Source organism: Macrotis lagotis, chromosome 1 (assembly GCF_037893015.1).
Source record: "Macrotis lagotis isolate mMagLag1 chromosome 1, bilby.v1.9.chrom.fasta, whole genome shotgun sequence".
Taxonomy (NCBI): domain Eukaryota; kingdom Metazoa; phylum Chordata; class Mammalia; order Peramelemorphia; family Peramelidae; genus Macrotis; species Macrotis lagotis.
The window spans coordinates 573725991-573744594 of NC_133658.1; the positions used below are offsets into that span (position 1 = coordinate 573725991).

General features: G+C 39.1%; 1 protein-coding gene across 1 annotated transcript in view; it reads right to left on the reverse strand.

The window, feature by feature from the left end:
• Window positions 1-18367, reverse strand: part of FSTL1 (follistatin like 1) — a 98339-nt gene extending 79972 nt beyond the window's left edge. Inside the window, 5 exon segments of the mRNA XM_074214598.1 lie at window positions 17916-17978; window positions 18190-18202; window positions 18204-18245; window positions 18247-18302; window positions 18305-18367. Of these exon segments, the coding sequence (XP_074070699.1) occupies window positions 17916-17978; window positions 18190-18202; window positions 18204-18245; window positions 18247-18302; window positions 18305-18367 (237 nt within the window).
• Window positions 18368-18604: the final 237 nt, after the last annotated feature.

Genomic DNA, 18604 nt, shown 5'->3' on the forward strand with positions numbered 1-18604 from the left:
AGTCTAGGTACACTAAGATGTACCTCAAGCATAAAATTTGAAAGGTTCAAATAAGGACAAGAATAGACTGTGGTTAACAAGAAAAAATTTAGTGATAGAATTTTAACAAAATATATTGTCTGTATACATAAATATATCATATATTCTTATGTATAACTATATACATGTAAGTATAAATAAAATTTACATATAAATATATATTTACATAACATATACACAAATACATATTTGTATAGATATCATATATATTTACATATAAACATGCAAAATATATTACAATATATAAAATATAACAACTGAATGTGAATTCATTTACTGCTGAGGGACTTTTTAGACTTTAAAAAATTGTCATTATATATTATATATCATGAATCAGTGTGGTATAGTGGATAGACCTGGGTTGAAGTTAGCAGTTTCCTAGGGTACTAGGTTGAGTGACTTGTTCAAAGTCACACAGAATGTGTTTGAAGCAGAGTTTGAACTCAGGTTTTCTCAATCCCAAATCTAGCCCTCTGTCCACTATACTACATTGTCTTAATGAAGAATATTCATATAATGGGAACAAAAAAGTAAATTTTACACAGTATCTATCTAGCCCCAACCAGATCAGATTTAGAAAAAACAATTATCATAAACTGAATATTGATTCTAAGTAAAATCTTTAGGAATTGGAAACTAAATGAAATGTAAGGTACCCTTACAATTTTTGAATGTCAAAAAGATTTTTATATAACCTTGAGAAATCCCTTAATCTCTTTGAGTCTCAGTTTCTTCATTTGTCCAAAAGAAGACAGTAAAGTTTTACATTAGTATGAATACAGACCAAAAGGCAGGTTTGGGGGCTATTTTGTATTTTTGTTTGTATTTGACTGATATATACATATTTACATACATATCTATCTATCTTGATTAAGACAGGCTGTGTGGAAATTGGAAGACTGTGACTTTACTGTCTTCTATTAGCTTTTATCCTAGTTTGATTTCATTAGTATGTCAATTAAAGGGGAACTCTAGGGAAGAGGGCTTTACAGTACCCAACTTCACATAACTTTTGTGGCGTTTCTTTGAGAGAGTTCTATGTAATAATAGACTTTAAACCCATACCAGACTCAGGCAAAGAATAGACTTAATCTTGCTTGAAAACATGATTGGTTTTTATTTGGTTGTCTTCAGACTGTTGGGGCCACAGCCTCCATCGTGAATGAAAAAAGTTGTCAACCTATTCTTGTCAAGGGAAGATTTTCTATTTATTAGAAGGAAATTGAGATGGCAGTAAGTGGCTGGCTAATAAAAATACATATATTTATGAGTGCTCACTAGGGAGGGGTGCTGATCCATGGTATGACTTGAATCTGGGGAAGCTCTTCTGTGGGCCAATAGGAGAGAGAGAGAGAGAGAGAGAGAGAGAGAGAGAGAGAGAGACTTATAGGTTCTACATGTAAACTGAAGGGAGGGGACTAAAAAATCTAAGGGTTTTTTTTTTCATGGCTGTGCCCCTTTTGACAACCTAATTAACCTTTCTATGTCTGAATTTCTTTAACTGTGAAAGGGTACAAAAATATCTGCCCAGCATCTCATAGCAGAGTTGCTATGAGATAATTCAATTCAATAAACATTTATTAAGAACCTACTACTTGCCAGGCACTGGGGATGCAAAGAGACAATAGACAGTCCCTGTCTTCATGGAGCTTATAATCTAATGGGGGAGACAATATACAAGCAAATATATAATAGTCAAGTTATATACGGGATATATGGGAAATAACTAAAAAGGAATGCACTGAAATAAGAGGAGTTAGGAAAGGCTTCCTATAGAAGGTGGAAGTTTAATTGGATCTTAAAAGAAGTCAGGGAGATCAGTAGTCAGAGCAGAAGAGGGAGAGAATTCTAGATATGGAGTACAGACAGAAAAAATGCTCAGAGCCAGGATAAAGCATGTCTTGTTCCTGGAACAGTTGGAAAGCCAGTGACACTGAACTGAAGAGTATGTGTTGGGAAGAAAGATATAAGAAGACTGGAAAAGTAAGAACAGTTCAGGTTATAAAGGGTTTTGAAAGCTCAGTAGCATTTTGTATTTTCTCCAGTGTGTTGTGATTATTCTATTACAGATATATAGATTTCAAATCTAGAAGGGACCTTCGAGATCTCATTCATCTAGTCTTTTTATTTTACAGACAAGAAAACTGAAGTCCAGAGAAATCAAGAGATTTGCAACTTTTATGAATCACCTTGGGGAAATAAGGGCTGGGTGGAGGCTAAGTAGATCTTTTCAAGTGCCTTATCTTTAACACTATTTTATTATAATCCAAAAAAACTACAGTCCAAAATATCATACTTTGCCAATTTTTGGGGGGAAGGCAAAATTCTTGGCGTGAGAGAAGGCATTTCTTTGTAAAATTCTCTTTATTTTTTTTTTTCCTGAAATTTTATTTCTCTCCCCACATACCTGTCAGACTCTATGGACTGTTAGTATTCTGAGGGTGTCAGGGAAAAGTGAGAGGAAATAAGGATAAAGATCAGTTAAGGTTGAGAGTGTCTAATGGAAGCAACTTCTCAAATCTGAAATGTGACTTTGAAGCAAAGCTCTCTGCTTCCAAATGTCCCATGTTTGGAAGATGTTGTCTAAAGGATTCTAGCTTAAAAGCAGTATGTGTATCTGTGACCTAGCAGTCTGCTAACCCTTTGTCCATTCTAGCTACTTTTCTCAGGCTTATCTCCAAATCCTGAGGGTATTATGCAGTTAGAAGCTTTTTTGATAAGATAATCATTGTTCATCTGGCAGGGCAATATTTAGCAATATTTGCACTTATTTGGATTGGAGAGTGGTAGAGGGTTGAATTTAAAGTCCAAGAATACTTGAGTTCAAATCCTGCCTCAGTTGTCTTATCTGAAAAATAGGGATAAATAGGGGTAAAAATAACACCTACTTCTCTGGGTTGTTGTGAGGATCACATGATATAATAACTGTATAGTTCAGCTAGTTATCTATCTAATGCTAGTTATCTTTATTTTTCAAACATTAAAATTCTATTTACATGTTGGCTATTATTCTGGTCCAAAAAAAGTGACCTAGGGCAAAAGGCAGCTCCCCAACCTAATAGATTGTATAATCATAGGCTCAGAGGCCTATTGGGAAGATCTGACCTAGAGAATTGATTGCTGAATATAAAATAATGCAGGGGTGTCTAACACTCTAAACTTTTCTGGTCATTGCTTTATGTGGAGTTGGGGGGAAAAGAAGCAAACAGTGTCAAGCTGGGCACTCTGATCATAATCATCCTTTAACAAATAATAATAATAATAATTATTATTATTATTTTGTTGTTCTTTGATTATTTCAGTTGTGTCTGACTCTTTGTGACCCCATTTTGGAGAGATTTGCCATTTTCTTCTCCAGCACATGTTAAAGATGAGGAAACTGAGGCAAACAGGAATAAGTGACTTGTTCAGGGTTAGGCCACTATCATGTGTCTAAGAGTAGATTTGAACTCAGATCCTCCTAACTACAGGCCTCATGCTCTATTTACTAGAGCTGCCCTCTTAATAATAGCTTCCCTGTTAATAATAATAGCTGATATTTATATATGCCTTAAAACTTTCAAGGTATTTTCTCAAACTAACTTGGAGAGATAATTAATACAATCCTTGTTTAGTCAGGCTACCATTAATTTTTTTTAATTGCTCAATATAGGTGAAAAATGATGTTAAAAGTCCCTATTTTGATTTTATTTATTTATTTTTACAAGAGGGAGTTCCCTATGATTAACTTCCTATACCAGTGTAGGCTCACAATAAGCACATGGGGCAAGTGTCATTATTATCCCCATTTTTAGAGATGAGGCAATTGAGACAAAAAAAAGTTAAATGACTTGATGAGGGTCATACAGCTTAAGAATCTAAGGTAGTATTTGAATTTGGGTCTCTATTCACTGTTCTATCCAAACAGAAAGTGGGGTCATTGGCCCCTCTTTTTAGACCTCAATACTTCAAGGATCCATGATTTTGCTGATATGAGAATTCCTTCCACAAGCACAGATAGAAATCCCTCTGTGACTCAGTCAATAGCCTGCAAGAGCTACTGTGGCCCAAAAATTCGTCTTTTGCCTCCCTGGTGAAGACTCTCTCCACCCTCAGTTAGGTTGGTCTTTGAATGACAAACTTATATTCCTATCACCAGGACCTATTTGAACACTTTCCATTTTGAATGGATTTGCTACAGTTTGGCTGAAGGTAACATTAGAAATGATTTTTTAAGCCCTTTCATCATAAATATGAGCAATCAAAAACCTAGAGAAAAAGAGTCATGCATAAAGTTAACAGTGGCAAAAAGGCCAGACTCCAACATTCTTGACTGCTATTCCAGGCTTCTTTTCACTGTCAAATTGCCTTGAAATCACTAATAAGAAGAGAATACAAATTTAAAACTTATTTATAATGAAGTCAGTAGAGGGAGATGTAGGTAGGATATGGCAATGGAAGCCTCAAGAGCAGAGGTCAATCAATATGCATTTATTATGTTTCTATTAACAGGTGGCCAACACTGTTCTAGGTACTGGTGATGCAAAGACATTTCTATTTTCAAGGACCTTATGTTCTTTTGGAGGAGATGGCATGGACATATATAAGTATTGTATTTACAGAATAAATACAAAATTAGTATATAAATAGTTTAGGGAGAGTCTTCTCTTGTTGATAAGTAGACCAGGGAAAGTCAACCCAAGAGGGAATACCTAGAAGAAGCAGAGATTTCTAACCATTTCCAAAAGCTATTATTATTATTATTATTTGATTATATTATTTATATATGTATTTATATATTATATTATTGTATTTAAAATAATACATGAACATAAGACAAAATTATTAACTTACAGCTGAATGCACAATAAAAATAACTACTGGTATAATTATAGTATTACCTTCTATCTGTATGGTGCTTTATTATTGACAGAAAATTTTATATGTAATATATCAGACATCTCTTTCAGTTCTAAATCCTAGTTTCCTTTAATCCTTACAATTCTATAAGGAAATGGGACAGTAAACAATAGATTAAACAAAGTCTCCTTTCTTTCATTGAAGAATGGTTGACTGCATGAGCAAAATGTTATATGCACTCTCAGATGTGGTACCTTTGTTGGTTGATTCTGCTAAACCTTTTTCTTTGTTGTTAGGGAGGGTTAAATTCATAGTAGGATGGGACAGTATGAAAAAATGTTTATTGCTGAGAGTTGTTCATGATTCCATAGCTGAATTCTTTCTAGCTGAGTTAGGAAAGGACCCATGTACGTCTTTTTGCAACCTAATTGTGTATATCTGAGGATGAAGGGATGTAGTTCGCTGTGTGTTTGTGTGTGTGTGTGTGTGTGTGTGTGTGTGTGTGTGTGTGTGTGTGTGTGTTTTCCACTTCCCTTAAACCAAGTCAAGGATAGGAAGGCAATCTGACCCTGAGATTATGGAGGCATATAATTTTAAAACATTCACTGATTGCCAGAGGGATCAGATAATAGAGATTTAACACTGGTTTTGGACAGTTCATTCCTAGGGAACCACAAGAAATAATTAGAACAAAAACCCATTCTAGTTTCTAAAAGGACTACAGTTTCTGCTAGCCTAAGGAATTTTAGAGGGAGCTGTGGGACCTGGGGTCTGAATACCTCCATAATCCTAATTGCTTCTGTTCTAATATAATAGGTTGGTGAACTGATTCTTCTTTTTCCCTCAGAAAAATCAAAGCATGTTTTGGTTGAATGGGACCTTAGAGATAATTGAATTAAACCCCCTCATCAGACATATCACCTTAGTCACTTCGAGGTAAAGTAACATATCAAGTTAGTGGCAAAACATGGGTTAGACCCTCTTCCTCTGATTTCCACTCCAGTGCTCTTTCCATTATACAATAACAATTTGAAGTCACTAAATAATAAGAGAAATAAAAATGAAAACTCCTCTGAAGCCTCGCCTTATTTTCCATCTGCTGCCCTCCTTGGTTTCCACTCCAGGAACATCCTGCCTCCCCCAGAATAAGCTCATAACTTGAAATCTCATCAACATGGAGATTGATTCAACTTTGATATTTTACACTTTTTCAGTACCCTCAGCTGCCACCCCCCTGATTGGAGGGTTGGAGAAGGAGCAACAAACTCCTCCCAAAGTCTTCTTTTATAGTGGGTTTCAGATGTTCCAAATAACTCCTCATTTTCCATCAACTTAGTTTCAATTCCAAAAGCATGATTGGCTACTTTCTGGCAGCATCCTCTTCTCCCCTTTTTGGTTTCCTTTTGACTATTGTCTTATTTGATTATAAGCTCCTTGAGGGAAGGGAAAGTCTTTGTTTTAGTAACTTGGAACCTACTAGGCACTTAATAATTATATACTGATATTGAACTCATATCTAGCAAATTGGCAAAGATGACAGAAAAAGGGAGATAGTCAATGTTGGAGGAACTATAGGGAGATAGGCATATTAATATATTATTCTTAAAATTATCTAACTTGATATTGGTAGATATAAATAAGAGAAAGATGTAACACTGGAAAGTCTGGAAGAGATCAGATAATTCAACTATTCTGGAAAGCAGAGCAATTTAGACTTATGTGATAAAATGACATTAATCTATTACTACTCTTGGAATCAGTGGTAAGGGTATAGCCCAAGGTGGTAAAAACAGAATATATATATATATATATATATATATATATATATATATATATATGTATATATCAATAAGTTTAAAACTTAAAACTTTTTTTTTGTTCCCAGGGACTCCTGTGACCAGGGAAAAGGAGATAGGATGCATCTGGAAACTAATGTGGAAAGGAAAGAGTACTGGGTAAATAAGAAGTGTGTCCACAAGAATTTGAAGTCAAAACATAAAGATAGTTGTGAAGTTCTGGTTTTCCTTGTCTTCCTGTTTACAGTGATAATATATTCTTTGCTTAGATAGTTTTTAACATAAAATAAAAATGGGTCTATTGTATCTCCTGTAGAATGATGCCCATGTGAAGCTGACCATCTCCTATTGTCCAAGCTATAGTCATTCTCTTAAAATGTAGAACTGTGGTGACTCAGGGGGCTTGTAGCATGAAGAATGGAATAAGAATAAGAACTAGAATTTATATAACTTTTAGTTTTAAAAACCACTATATATGTGTGTGTGTGTGTGTGTGTATACATATATATATTTAATGTGATCCTATTTATAACCCTGATAGTTATCATTATTATCCCTATTTTTACAGTTGAGGAAACTGAGGCACAGAGAGCTGCAGTTGCGATTTGTACAGAGACTCATATCTACTAAATATGTAAGGCAAGATTTGAATTCAGGTTTTCCAATTCCAAGTTGAGAGCTTTATCTACAAAGCCATCTGGTGCTTGTATCCTTCTGAACTATTTCCGGGGATCCCTTAAAACATTTGAGCATCCTTATCAAAACAGAACCACTAGATCTGGTACTAAATTAATGAATAAAATCACTGATGGCTCAGGGAGCATAATAATCCTTCTGGTTTTAGGAGTAAATGTTTAGAAATGCAGTTTCAAGATTTGAAATTTAAGGGATTAGATATTTCATTACCAGAATGTTTGTTAATGATAAGTACTCTGCTATGAATACTAGGTACTCAGAGTACTGGTAGTACTAAGTGGAGGATAGACCATCAATCCTAGAGTCAGGAAGACTCATCTTCCTAAATTCAAATCTGGCCTCAGACTCTTATTAGCTGTGTGACCCTGGCTGAGTCACTTAACCTTCTTTGCCTTAGTTTACTCAACTGGCAAATGAGCTGGAGAAGGAAATGTATGACCCCTGGGTAAGTCACTTAACCCACATTTCCTCAGTTTCTTCATCTGTCAAATGAACTAGAGAAGGAAATGGCAAAACACTCCAGTATCTTTGTGAAGAATGAATGAGAAATAAAACTCTGCTGTGACCTGGCCATGTCTTCATCATCTCTCACATAGATTATTTCAATAGTTTCTTAACTGGTCTCCCTCCCTCAAGTCTCTCCGTATTCTAATCAATCCTCTATATTTCTATCTAAAGTAGAGGTCTGATTATGTCATTCCACTTCTTAATTAATTCCAGTGGTTCCTCTATTATCTCGAAGATCAAATATAAAATCATTCATTTGGTATTCAAAATCCTTCATAAAAAGTTGACCTTTTTCTGCCTTTCTAGGCATCTTAAGCTTTATTTCACTCCCCACCTCATTCCTACTGTGATCCAGTGATATTAGGCTCCTTCCTGTGGCTGTCTCCTAGACCTGGAATGCCTTCCCTCCTCATCTTTGCCTCTTAAAATACCTAGTTCCTTCCAAGCACAGCTCAAACTCTATCTTTGACACAGGACCTTTACTGGTGTTTCCAAATGTAAGTGCCCTTACATTCCCTAAAAGTCCAATAGCATTTTGTTTCCATCTCAGAATGTAAGTTCTTTGAGAGCAGAGATTATGCTACTTCTGTCTTTGTATTCCCTTATATCTGGTACACAGGAGGAGTTTAATATTTGTTGACTGATTATGTGATATCCATGCTCAGCAGCCTGTAGCTCTTGGGCAGCTCTATAGTCATCTCCAGGGTTAATGGAAAAAGAATGCTTGGAACTAGAGCTGTAATTAGACTCAGTAGACTGAGTTCTTCCTCACTAAAGCAGGTAGTGTCACCCACTTTAGTAAACTTAACCTTGCAGCAAGAAGTCTAGTTCTAAGGTTGCAGGATCCCCATCCAAAGGGATCTAATCTGGAAGTGTCATCTGCATTTGGAGTAAAAGACCAACCTTTTAAAATTGAATAGCTGACAATAGGAATCATGGAAAGGATTATTTTCTTTATAGTGAAAAGATTAAGTATTATGGAATATGGAATTTGAGAAAAAAGAATCAGAATTTATTTTAATCTTAATAGTGTATGTATTAAACTGCTATCAACCTCTCTTAAAGGACCACTAGAGAGTCACAGGGTCAGGCTCTTATTAAGAACATCCCTTTCCCTTCCACTGCTCCTGAGTGTGACTGTCACTCTCTGATAAACAGCGAAGGAGTCAGAAAGTCTTGCAGATAAAATATATCTGTTTCTGCCTGAGACAGACAGACAGACAGACACACACACACACACAGAGAGACAGACAGACAGAGAGAGACAGAGACAGAGAGACAGAGATAGAGAGACAGAGAGAGAGATAGAGGAGAGAGACAGAGAGAGATAGAGGAGAGAGACAGAGAGAGATAGAGGAGAGAGACAAGAGAGAGGCGAGAGAGAGAGAGAGAGAGAGAGAGAGAGAGAGAGAGAGAGAGAGAGAGAGAGAGAGAGAGAGAGAGAGAGAGAGAGAGAGAGAGAGAGAGAGAGAGAGAGAGAAAGGAGAGAGAGGAGACAAAGACACAGAGACAGACAGAACAGGCAGGGAGAGGCAGTAAAGGAAAGTAGGGAATGACCAAGACATTTGCTCATCTGACTTTCCCCTTAGAGAAGAGATTTGACCAATTAAGTAAAAGTGACTTCCTTCCTCCAGTTTCCCCGAGGGAGGCAAGAGGGGCGCAGATTCAACACACCCTGAAAGAGCCATATTATATCTGCAAAGAGGAGGGGTTTGCAGAGAGTAGAACCTGCCATTTAGGTCCCTGGTATTGAAAGAGACTGAGCTGGAACTCAAACCCAAGCCACCCCCCTCCCCCAGACCAGTGCTCTCTGCACAGAACTCTAGGCTCTGCCTTTCATAGCTGTCCTTTCTCTCCTCTTAGCTCTTTCACCTCTTTCTTTCCCTCCTCCACCCTTCTCCCCCTTTCTGTTTCTTCCTCACCATCCTTCTCCCAGAACTACCCATAATATGGAACTGAAGTGTATTTAGTAAAGGCAACAAACAATAAAACCCATTTTATGTTCCATCTTCTCAAATTAAATGGTGAGTTAAATGCTTAAAGTGCTTTCTCTAGCCTCCCTTGCCTGGTTCAGTGAAATTGCTTTTTAAAATTTGTGTATAGCTCTAGAATGATTCCTCTACCCCCACCCCTGCTAGTGGGTGAGTGGCTTTATATTGTAAAGATAACCATTGTATTTTAAAGATAAAAGATATTATACAAAACCACTATTCTTCCAGAAAACAAGGTTTGAATCTTTGGAATCATTCTAAATTCTTCCCTCTTCCTCACTGCTATATCAATTGACAACTCTTGACCACCCCCTCAACATTTCCTGCATCTTTCCTCCCCTGTTCTCACACTATAACCTCCATTGCCCTAGAATGATGAAAGGGTGGCTCTCTGAAATTTTTAAATGACTGAAATGAATCATAGATTTTAGTACTGGGAAGGACCTTAGAGATCATCCAACTGAAGTCATAACTAGGGTAGGGTGACTGAGGATTTGCCCCAAGGCAATAAAATTTAGAGGTTGCTGGCAAAGCTGACATTTTCAGACAAATAGAAATAACTGAATTTAGTACCTAGTAAGAATTCAGTTCAAAAACCTATGAAAGGCAGATTGAAATACTGGGTAGACAATAGTCAATAAAACCTAGAATTAATTTCCACTTTTCCTACATACTGGCTATGTGTTAACCTCTTAATGACACAAGACAACTCTCTAAGACCAAGAAGTTCAGCAGTACCTGTATCAGTAGAGACAGATAGGTTACCAAGAAGCCATCCTTCTCATCCCCCTCCCACTGGATGCTGGACTCTACCCTTGGGATTCTGCTAGGTAAATTTTCACCTTACCTTGCACTACTTCACTTTGTAACAATTTCCCAACCATCCTGCCTTGCACTTGGGTCAACCTCCTCCCACAGGATCCATATTGTATTATCTTCTCTTCCCATCCAAATGTAAGCTTTTTGAAGGCAGGCTCTGTCTTAGTAGTTTGCCTTGCCAGGAGAGAGTAAGCACTTAAAATACATTTTCACTCATTCAGATTCCTTATCCTAATGAAATCACAGTGAGCAAGAATGATGATTTAAAATACCAGTTTTCAGGTGGTGCTCTCCTTCCCCTGGGCAGATACTGTCCAGGTGAGTTTCTTTCCACCCTCTTCAGTAGCATCCCACAGACTTTCTTCTAGCCAAATGAATTTTTCGCAAAATTTGAGTTTGCCTTAGTAGCAAAACAACTAGTTATGGCTTCTTCATTTTACATAGGAAATCATTTTTCCAAAGTCATAGAGTCTGTAAATAACAGAATGAGGACTTGAACACAAATCCTCTGATTCCAACCCTGGGCTATTTCTGGTATGACATTTGTTGTTGTCCAGTCCTATCTGATGCTTCATGACCTCATTTAGGATTTTCTTGGTAAAGATACTGGAGAGGTTTGCTATTTCCTTCTCTAACTCATTTTACAGTTAAGGCAACTGAGACAAAGATGGCTAAATGGCTTGCCCAGAGTCACACAGTCAGTGTGTGAGGTCAGATTTGAACTCAGGAAGAGAAGTCTTCCTGATTTCAGTTTTGGAATTCAATCCACCATACCATTTAGTGGCCCCTGATAAAAAATACTGACTGCTAACACTTTCCCTGGCCTTTGTAGTCTTTGTCTCATTTTCTTGTTACCCTAATCTTTTTTTTTTCTAGACCTCAGCAATCCATTACTCCCATCATTCATTTTCTTTCCTCAAAGAATAAGATGGTCCCTCTCCTTGCCAATACCAATCCATTCCCATCTCTTCTAGTTTTCAGCCCTCATTGCCTTCTCTTTCTCCCTAATTTTTAAGCTCCTCTTATCTATGAGTTCTTTCCCTTCCACTTACTAATGTGTTCAGGTCTCCTTTCCCTCACTTTTCTTTCTTTTTTATTTAGGTTTTTTTTTTTTTTGCAAGGCAAATGGGGTTAAGTGGCTTGCCCAAGGCCACACAGCTAGGTAATTACTAAGTGTCTGAGACCGGATTTGAACTCAGGTACTCCTGACTCCAAGGCCGGTGCTTTATCCACTACTCCACCTAGCTGCCCCTTTCCCTCACTTTTCAATCCTCATCCTCTACAAAATGGTTTCTGAGCTCAATACATGATCCAAACTGCTCCCTCCAATGTAACCAAAATCCAGTGATCTTTCCTCAGTCCTCATCCTTCTTAACTTCATTGCACTTATTGACATTGTTCTGTTATGATTTTCATTATACCTGTTTGACAGAGACTTTTCTGACACCTTTGCAGGATCATTATCTATATCTGGCATTGCTATGTCCCTGGGCCTTCTCCTCCTATCTTTCCATATTTTCTGTTATAATCTCATCAGTTCTCATCTACTCCACTGTAATCTATTTAGATAACTCTCATTGATCCTGAGCTCCAGTGCCACATTTCCAAATATCTACAGAGCTCATTACCTTTCCCCCTAATTCCCACCCATCTTTCTCACTTCCTATTTCTAGTACTAGAATCTCCATTCTTCCAGTGAGCCAGGTTGGTACCTTTAAATCATAAATTCTTCCCTTTTCCTACTGTTGTTTTTTAATCAATTGGCAAGACTTGTCCATTCCCCACATCTCTTGCATCTCTCTTCTATTCTCATTTCGTAACTATCTTAGTCCAGGCTTTTATCACCCTGTTTTCTAGGTTATTTTAATAAACTTCTATTAATTAGGTTTCCCTGCATCCAGTCTCACCTCTCTATAAGCCACCCTCCCCACAATTTCAAAATGGATATTTCTAACATATAGGTCTGACCACACCATGCCTTTACTTGGGAAGCTTTCAAGGTTCCCTTGTGATTTTAGAATAAATAACAAACTCCTCTATTTGGTCTTAGAAGTCTTTCTCAAGCTGGCCAAAGTCTACCTTTCTAGAAGATTATATATTACTCTCCCTCATACAATCTATATGCTAGGCTCAGAGGTTGATTTGTTTCCTTTGCAAGGGATGCCCCCTCCTTCCTCATATTCATCTTTTGAAGCTTTTCCAGGTTCAGACCAAGTGCCAGCTCCTTCAGGAAACTTTTTCTGATTTCTCAGTTTTCCCCCCCTTCCAAATCATTTTTATTTATTTTCTATATAGAGTATTTACTTGTCTATAAACATGTATGTACTTAGTAGAATTAAGTTCCTTTAGTGACATGGTTTTCCTTCTTTTTCATTAGTCCTAATTCCTCTTAAACAAAATAACTAATATATAAAGGTGTTGTAAACAAATATACATATACAACTTTCACTAGACTGTTCACTTCCTGGGGGAAGGGGAAGGGAAGGGGGGGGTAGTAGAAAAATGTGTGACTTATAAAGTTGTAATGGATGAATGTTGAAAAACAGCCAAAGCATGTAATTGGAAAAATAAAATAAAATATTCATTTAACATAAATAAACAAATAAATTCCTGGGGGAGGGGAAAGTTCCTTGAGGAAAGGATTATCTCATGTCTATATTACTATTCTCAGTACCTAGTACAGGGTCTGGTTCTTAGAATGCCTGTTAATAAGTTAATTCTCCTGCAAATAGGCCTTAACATCGTTCATTTCCCTTTTATCAAATTTCATTCTCAGCAAGTGATCTTCTTCTAGTCTTTCATTTGAATTTCCAAGTAAACTTTTTCACCATGAAAGAAGGGAGGAAGGAAGGAAAGGAATAAAGTCAGTCAATCAATCAACTAGCATTTATTAATCACCTATGATGTGCCAGGCACCTATGGTATGCCAGAGTTGGGAAAGCAAAGGGGGATTTTTAAGGGGTGTTAGGAGAGAATCATGTTAAATTTTGATTCTTAGCAAATTAATAAATTTGTCATTCTTGATTTTTAAGTCATCCACCTATGGATTGAGCTTATTGTAAGGCCATTCATCTTTAGCTGAGCTGATAAAACTGAGTTTCAAGAAGATCGAGACTGAGACTAAGAATTTATCCTGGAGCAGATGTAACCACAAAGCCCTCCAGGGTATCTAATAACTGATGATACTCACCAAGGTTGACACGTCCTTCTGCCAGGCTGCACTCATTAGGATTGGCAGTTTTACTAGAAGCTGCTACTTCATCTTACTACCTAGGATTATAGATTTAAATATGAACATCATCTTGATCCATTCCCTTCCTTTAAGAGATGAGGAAACAGAGACCCAGAGAGTAACTTGCCCAGGGTCACTCAGCACAAAACCAGGATATGAGCCTAGGTCCACTAATTCCAAATCTAACCCTGTTTCCATGACATCATCCTTCTCTCTTGGATGATTAATCACAAGATTACTGAAGAAATTCTTTCTCATTTAATTTTCAGACTCATATACATAAACACAGAAACACAATGATATAGACTGAAACAGTACTCTAAAGAGTTCCAAGGGTGGACAGTTTGCTGGACAGTAGAGAGAATGTATGGATTAATAGAAGGATCAGTGGGAAACTAGGTGGGGCTATGTAAGTTAGTGGAACATATTACAGAAAATGAGTTGTAAAATCAGCAAAAATTCAAAGGAGCCTTGTGAAAAAGTTGGAAAGCATACAAAACACTTTCATTTCTCTTAAACCCTCCCAAATTGTTTTTTCCAAAAACTTTCTGTGAATTATAGTTTTTATAGCTGATTGATTCATTAATTAAATAATCATTAAATATCCATTATGTACAAAACATAGCAGGTAGATAGCACAGTGAATAGATTTTCAGGTTTGGGGTTAGAGGACCTGAGTTCAAATCCAGTCAGACACTAACTGTGAAACCCTGAGCAAGTCACTTAACCCTATTTATTTCGATTTTCTCAGCTGTCAAATGACCTGGAGAAGGAAATGGCAAAATACTTCAAGTATTTTTGCCAAAAAATTCCAAATATGGTCATGAAGAGTTAAACACAACTGAAATGATTGAAATGAGAGAACGAAACAATGTGCAAAACACTAGGATAAAGTCTCAGAACACAATCTGTGTATCATTGCAGCACTTTTACATTATGATTACCAAACCTAGCTAACACCTTTCGCAGACCTGGTCCACATATGGTTTTGAAGACAAGCTCCTTTCCCATGCTCCTCCATAACTGGCTAATAGCTTTTTTCTCCGGAATTTTGCCAAGATCAAGAATTATTGGTGTGGGAACTCCCTCTAAGCATAGCATAGCTTATCTATGACTTGGTAGCTAAATGCTAAATCAGAATTGGACCAAAGTCCACTAGTTAGTGAACAAAGACATGAGTTCAAATTATGGATCAACCACTTACTAACTATATGATCTAGGGAAAATCACTTAAGCTTTTTGGGATTTGATTTCTTCATCTGTAAAATGAAAGGGTTGGATCAGATGACCTGGAAGGTGTGTGTGTATGTGTGTGTATATGTGTTCATACATTTGTGTGTACTAGATACTGAACTGTGTTTTCTACTCTGAGATAGGGATCAGGACTTGTGATTGCCTTGGTATAATAGGGAGCTGCTGAGGGAGCCAGTTCCCTCTATCCCTTAAGGCAGATTGGCATTTATAAAAAAAGGTTCTTCACCTTTTTTTGTGCTATGGACAGTTTGGCAGTCTGGTGAAACCTATGGACCTAAGCATATAAAATAAAAATACACAGGATAAAAGGAAAACAATGTTACCAAAATATTAAAAATATTTTTTCTATTACTATTTAGAGAAAATCAAAAGACTTGACCAGAGTCACATTGTATCATTTGTGGGATTTGAATTAAGGTTTTTCCTCCAATTTCGGAAGAATTATCAATTGACTCAACCACTGTGCCTCTCTATCATGAGAGCCAATAACCATAAGTTGCATTAAAACAAAGTTCAATGCAGCAAACTGATGCTACATAGAGAAGAATGATCAATGTTACATGAATGAAATGTGATTTATTATCATTAGGATCATGGATACAAATATGCCTGTCTTTTTGATTTCAAGTCCATCCTGTTAAAGGCTTCCTAAGAAGAGATTTGTATCAGTGTCAATCAGTACCAAGAAATTGACTGATGGATAAAAGACTACTAAGAGATAAGCATAGACACAGAAAATTAAGCCCATTGTCACTAGCCCCTTACTCTCTTTCTTATTTACTTTCATACACACTACACTAAGAGCCTCCCTCATTTCTATGTTACCACTCTCAGCTTCCTTCCCAGAATATTTTTTCTTTTACTTTTTTCCCCCAAGAATTTTAAGTATGATTTAAGAAAGACTTGGGGAAGTTACATGGTGCAGTGGATTCAGCTGCACCTAGAGTTAGGAAGAACTGAATTCAAATACAGTCTGACATTTACTATGTGACCCCGGGCAAGTCAATAACCCTGTTTGCCTCAGTTCCCTCCTCTATAAAATGAGCTGGAGAAAGAAATGACAAACTATTCCAGAATCTTTGCCCCAAAACACCCAATTGGAGTCATGGAAAATCCAACACAACTCACCAACAATATGTAAGACTTAAAAGTTCTCCCTCCTTTCCCATGTCCATCAGGAAACTGTTATGCTTGGAGAACTTAACAGTTCAGACATTCTGAATAGCATGATAATTATAGCAGGACATGCAACCTGGGCAATGTCACATAGTTCTATATTCCACAAAAGGAGTACAGAGAGAGTGGGTGGAGCAACATAGCAGAAACAGACTTCCTGCTTTAAATTTAAGATCCTAAGAAGTTACCAGAACATACATGAAACCATACTAATAATTTTTAAGCTTGGCGAGAAACTAATTTCAACACCTCTGCCTTCTGGCAACATCTGCTTCTTTCTTCTAAGTCCCTGAAGTTCTGCCAGAGGACTAAGGATTCTATCCTTCCTCAATTACAGACAGTGGGAATGGAAGCGGTCAAAATCATAGGTGAGCTCAAACCACTGGTTAGGTTTAGATCAAGTACTACAAATTCTGCCTTACATTGTTCATTCTGGTTTTCTGGCACAATCAACAAGATGACTGAGAACAGCATAAGAATGAGTTTGAAAACTTTTTTATCTTCAAGAAATCATCTGTGGTTATGATTTGCCTGGGCAGAGTCAAGAAATGATTTGAAGAAGGGTGGGGCAAAGCAGCAACATGAAGCGAAAAGAAATACCCACCAGGGACCTACTTTTGTAATGCACATTCCATTTTCTCTGCCTCATATAACTGGGTTCGTGCTTTTTAATTCCTTCCACATTTCCTGTAGTAATTGTCAAATATTTGGCTTCTGACTTCACTTGTTCTTGGAGACCAGAGCCCCCTGGGAATTTAGTCTTGTTTATTTTCTGAAAATAGACTTTAGAATTCATGGGGGGATGAGTGAAAAGGTTCCCAGGGTGCGGGGTCTGTGGGATCCTAATGACAAGATAGGGACCTCAAAGTTCAAAAGGAAACATTTTGCAAAGCAAGCTCTGCCATACTTTCCCTGCAGTCCCCAAAGCGTGGAGCAGATCCATCACTCACATCCGTGTAATCAGAGTTTTATTCTGGGACTTCAGCGGGTAGAAGTCTGTGAACATCTCAGTTGCTAACAGTAACCCAGAGAGAGGGACCGGGAACTAGAGCACAAGGGGCAGGAAGGGAAACAGTCTCAAGAAAATCGGCTGACTTCAGGGAGAGAACTTTTGTTTCAGGCCAGGAGAAGGACAGGCGTTTTCTTCCATTTCAGCTAGCGTTTTCTTTGTGGGCCCATAGTATTGGCGGGCCCTTGGGGGTGGGGAAGGCCCCCCCACGGCGAGGGCAGCGTGCGGGCCGCCTGCCCGGCTCTCGCTGGGGTCCTGGGGCTCTCTCCCCCTCCCAGACCCCATTCCCTCCAAGGTCAGGTTGTGTGTGTGTGTGTGTGTGTGTGTGTGTGTGTGTGTGTGTGTGTGTGAGCGGGCGCGAGTCTATCTTCTCTGCCCAGTCGACTTTTGCCAATTCAGGGTTTCTCCTAAACTTTCACAGGCGGCCCCGGCCCCCGGCTCTGTCCTCCTCCCCCAGCCGCCCCCTCCCCACCTTCCTTCCCCCGCTCGGCCGCGGCTCTGGGGCCAGCCCGGCCGGCGCGGGGATGACCCAGGGCCGGGCCGGGGCGCTCACGTACCTCGGCGGCGCGGACCCAGGCGACGGCCACCAGGGCGAGCACGGGCAGCAGGCTTTTCCAGATCTGCGGAAGAGAGAGCATCATGGGGAGACTGCTGGGCGCTGGGGTGGGGGAGAGAGAGAAAGGAATGCCGCTTTCCCCCTCCATCCCCCGCCCCCTCCCGCCCTGCAAACTTCCTCCCGCTGCCCCCCTCCTGGCCTTTCTCCTCTCCCGGGGCTCCCCCGAGCCCAGCCGCCCCAGGACCCTGGCCGCCGGCGCCCCGCCAGTCCCTCACCATCCTGGGCTCCTGGGTCCCGGGCGGGTGGCGCGGAGCACAGAGGCAGGAGCCCCCTCGGGCCAGGCAGAGCGAAGTGAAGGTGGGAGCTTTGCTCTTTCTTCTGCCTCTAGTCTAGAGGAAATCTGATCGGGGCTCCAGGGGAGGAGAAACTCTCTTCCACCCTCCGCCTCCCCATTAAGACCCCTCCCTCCTGACTGCCACCCCGCGGAGCTCCTCCCTATCCTCCTCCCCCCATCAGCATCAGCTCCCCCCACAGCGCTCGGCTCCCTCTCCCTCTTTCCCTCCTCCTCTTCCCCTGCTCAGCCTCAGTGATTCGGTCGTTTACCCCTTCGTGCTCCAGGCTCTCTCCTTCCCTCCCCTTCCCCAGCTCATCCCCATCCCTGAAGCTCCCAAACCCCTAACGAGACTCCTG